This window comes from Hyperolius riggenbachi, chromosome 3 (genome assembly GCF_040937935.1).
Source record: "Hyperolius riggenbachi isolate aHypRig1 chromosome 3, aHypRig1.pri, whole genome shotgun sequence".
NCBI classification, from domain to species: domain Eukaryota; kingdom Metazoa; phylum Chordata; class Amphibia; order Anura; family Hyperoliidae; genus Hyperolius; species Hyperolius riggenbachi.
In genome coordinates this window covers 19,253,066-19,254,943 of record NC_090648.1, presented here as the reverse complement: position 1 = coordinate 19,254,943, position 1,878 = coordinate 19,253,066, and the positions used below count along the sequence as shown (strand labels likewise).

Genomic DNA, 1,878 nt, shown 5'->3' with positions numbered 1-1,878 from the left:
CTACCTTGTTTGTGAAAAGAAGTATCATTGTATTTACTCTGCTAGCTCATGTCAAAGTGGCTGGATAGTGTACTAATGGCTGGATAGTGTACTGGTTAAGTGCCCTGCCTCTGATGCTGTGGTTTCAAATCTTGGCTGTGCCTGTTCAGTAAACCAGCACTTATTCAGTAGGAGACCTTGGGCAAGGCTCCGTAACACTACTACCTATAGAACACGTCCTAGTGGCAGCAGCTCTGGCCCTTTGAGTCCGTCAGGAGAAAAGTGTGATATAAATGTTCTGTGTGTGTGTATGGTTTTTACATGTTGTTTATTATCTTCCTTTTGTGAGTTCACTACTTGCTTTGCCTATTACAAAAAAGTTTTGACAGAGCATCTTTGATGTCTTTGTTTCTCAAGCTATAGACTATTGGGTTGGTAAAAGGAGTGAGCATGACAAACAAAAGAGACCTGAACTTGTTCTCATAAAGTGAGCTTGCTCGGGCTGGAGCCATGTAGACGGTGATGAGAGACCCGTAGTACGTGCACACAACTATTAGGTGAGAACTGCAGGTTGACAAGGCTTTCTTCTTCCCGCTCACAGAAGCAATGTTGAGGATAACAAAGAAGATACAGATGTAGGAGATGGTAATACAGACAAATGGAAGGAATATTACAAATATATTAAATGAAAAATCAAGCTGGGCCAGTTCATAGACAGTAACCTCCGAAGATGAGAGGGCCAGAAGAGGAGCAAAGTCACAAAAGAAGTGATCAATGATGTTGGAGGTGCAGAACTGCAGCTGGCCGATTAAAATGAGTTCAACCTTAATTAAGAGCATCCCTATCAGCCAAGCCAAAATCACTAAACGTAAGGAAAAGTTTGTGCTCATTATGGAAGAGTAACGTAACGGCAAACATATTGCCAAATACCGGTCAAAGGACATGATCATAAGAAGACAGCACTGGGCGTAGGTTGAGACGAAAACAAAGAAATATTGTGTGGCACACCCATTTATTGTCATAGTGTGTCCATCTAGCCAAATGATACACAACATGTTCGGGACAATGCTGGAGGAGACAATGAGGTCTGCCAGAGCAAGGTTTGACAGGAACAAGTACATTGGACGGCGAAGAATGTGGCTGGAGGACACCAGAAAGATGATGAGCAGGTTCCCGATCACTGTACATAGGTGCACTAGAAGGATGAAACAGAATAAGATTACCTTGGTCTTGTATGTGTTCTGGAATCCAGTTAGAACTAATTCTGTCACTACAGTCTGGTTTTCATTGCACATGGTGGAAGAGCATAATCATTGCTGGTCTAGAAGAGGATAATGTCTACCATTATAACATCGGTTTTACTATTTGCTTGAAACAAAACATATAAACTTGTTAATGTAAAGACAAATATTTATTTATAAAGAGTTAATCATGTAATTTGTTCAAAAGGTGTGGAATAGGGAAAATCAGATTGGCAAACATGAAGTGAACTAAATAGGTACACATAAGAAAATACAATAGCAACGAAACAGCAACAATAATGGTTGTTATGACATGTATTATTATTATTATTATTATTATTATTATGTTTAGTAGAAGTAGTAGTAGAAGGAGTAGCAGCAGCAGTAGTTTTTGTTGGAATAGAAGGAGTAGTATTCAGTATATTTGGTATTAGTAGCATTGAAAAACCTTGGAGGAAAAAAAAATGCTAGCTCGTTATCTAAAGCAATGCTGTTGCAGTAACATCACAATCTTAATGGGTACCTGAGCTGTGTGACTTGAGGAACTAGACAGGAGCTTTCTGCCTGAAAAGGTTTAATATTCAGGTATGCAAGTGGCAGTTTCTTTTTAGTCAGACTATAGCGTACGCCTCACTAATAAGGAATTACTGCCATAAAA

The 1,878-nt window shown here is 39.4% G+C and overlaps 1 protein-coding gene across 1 annotated transcript; it reads right to left on the bottom strand.

The window, feature by feature from the left end:
- Window positions 1-332: 332 nt before the first annotated feature.
- On the bottom strand, window positions 333-1,274 carry LOC137561873 (olfactory receptor 5V1-like). Its single transcript, XM_068273225.1, has one exon. It carries the CDS (start codon window positions 1,272-1,274, stop codon window positions 333-335), a length of 942 nt encoding a protein of 313 aa, XP_068129326.1.
- Window positions 1,275-1,878: the final 604 nt, after the last annotated feature.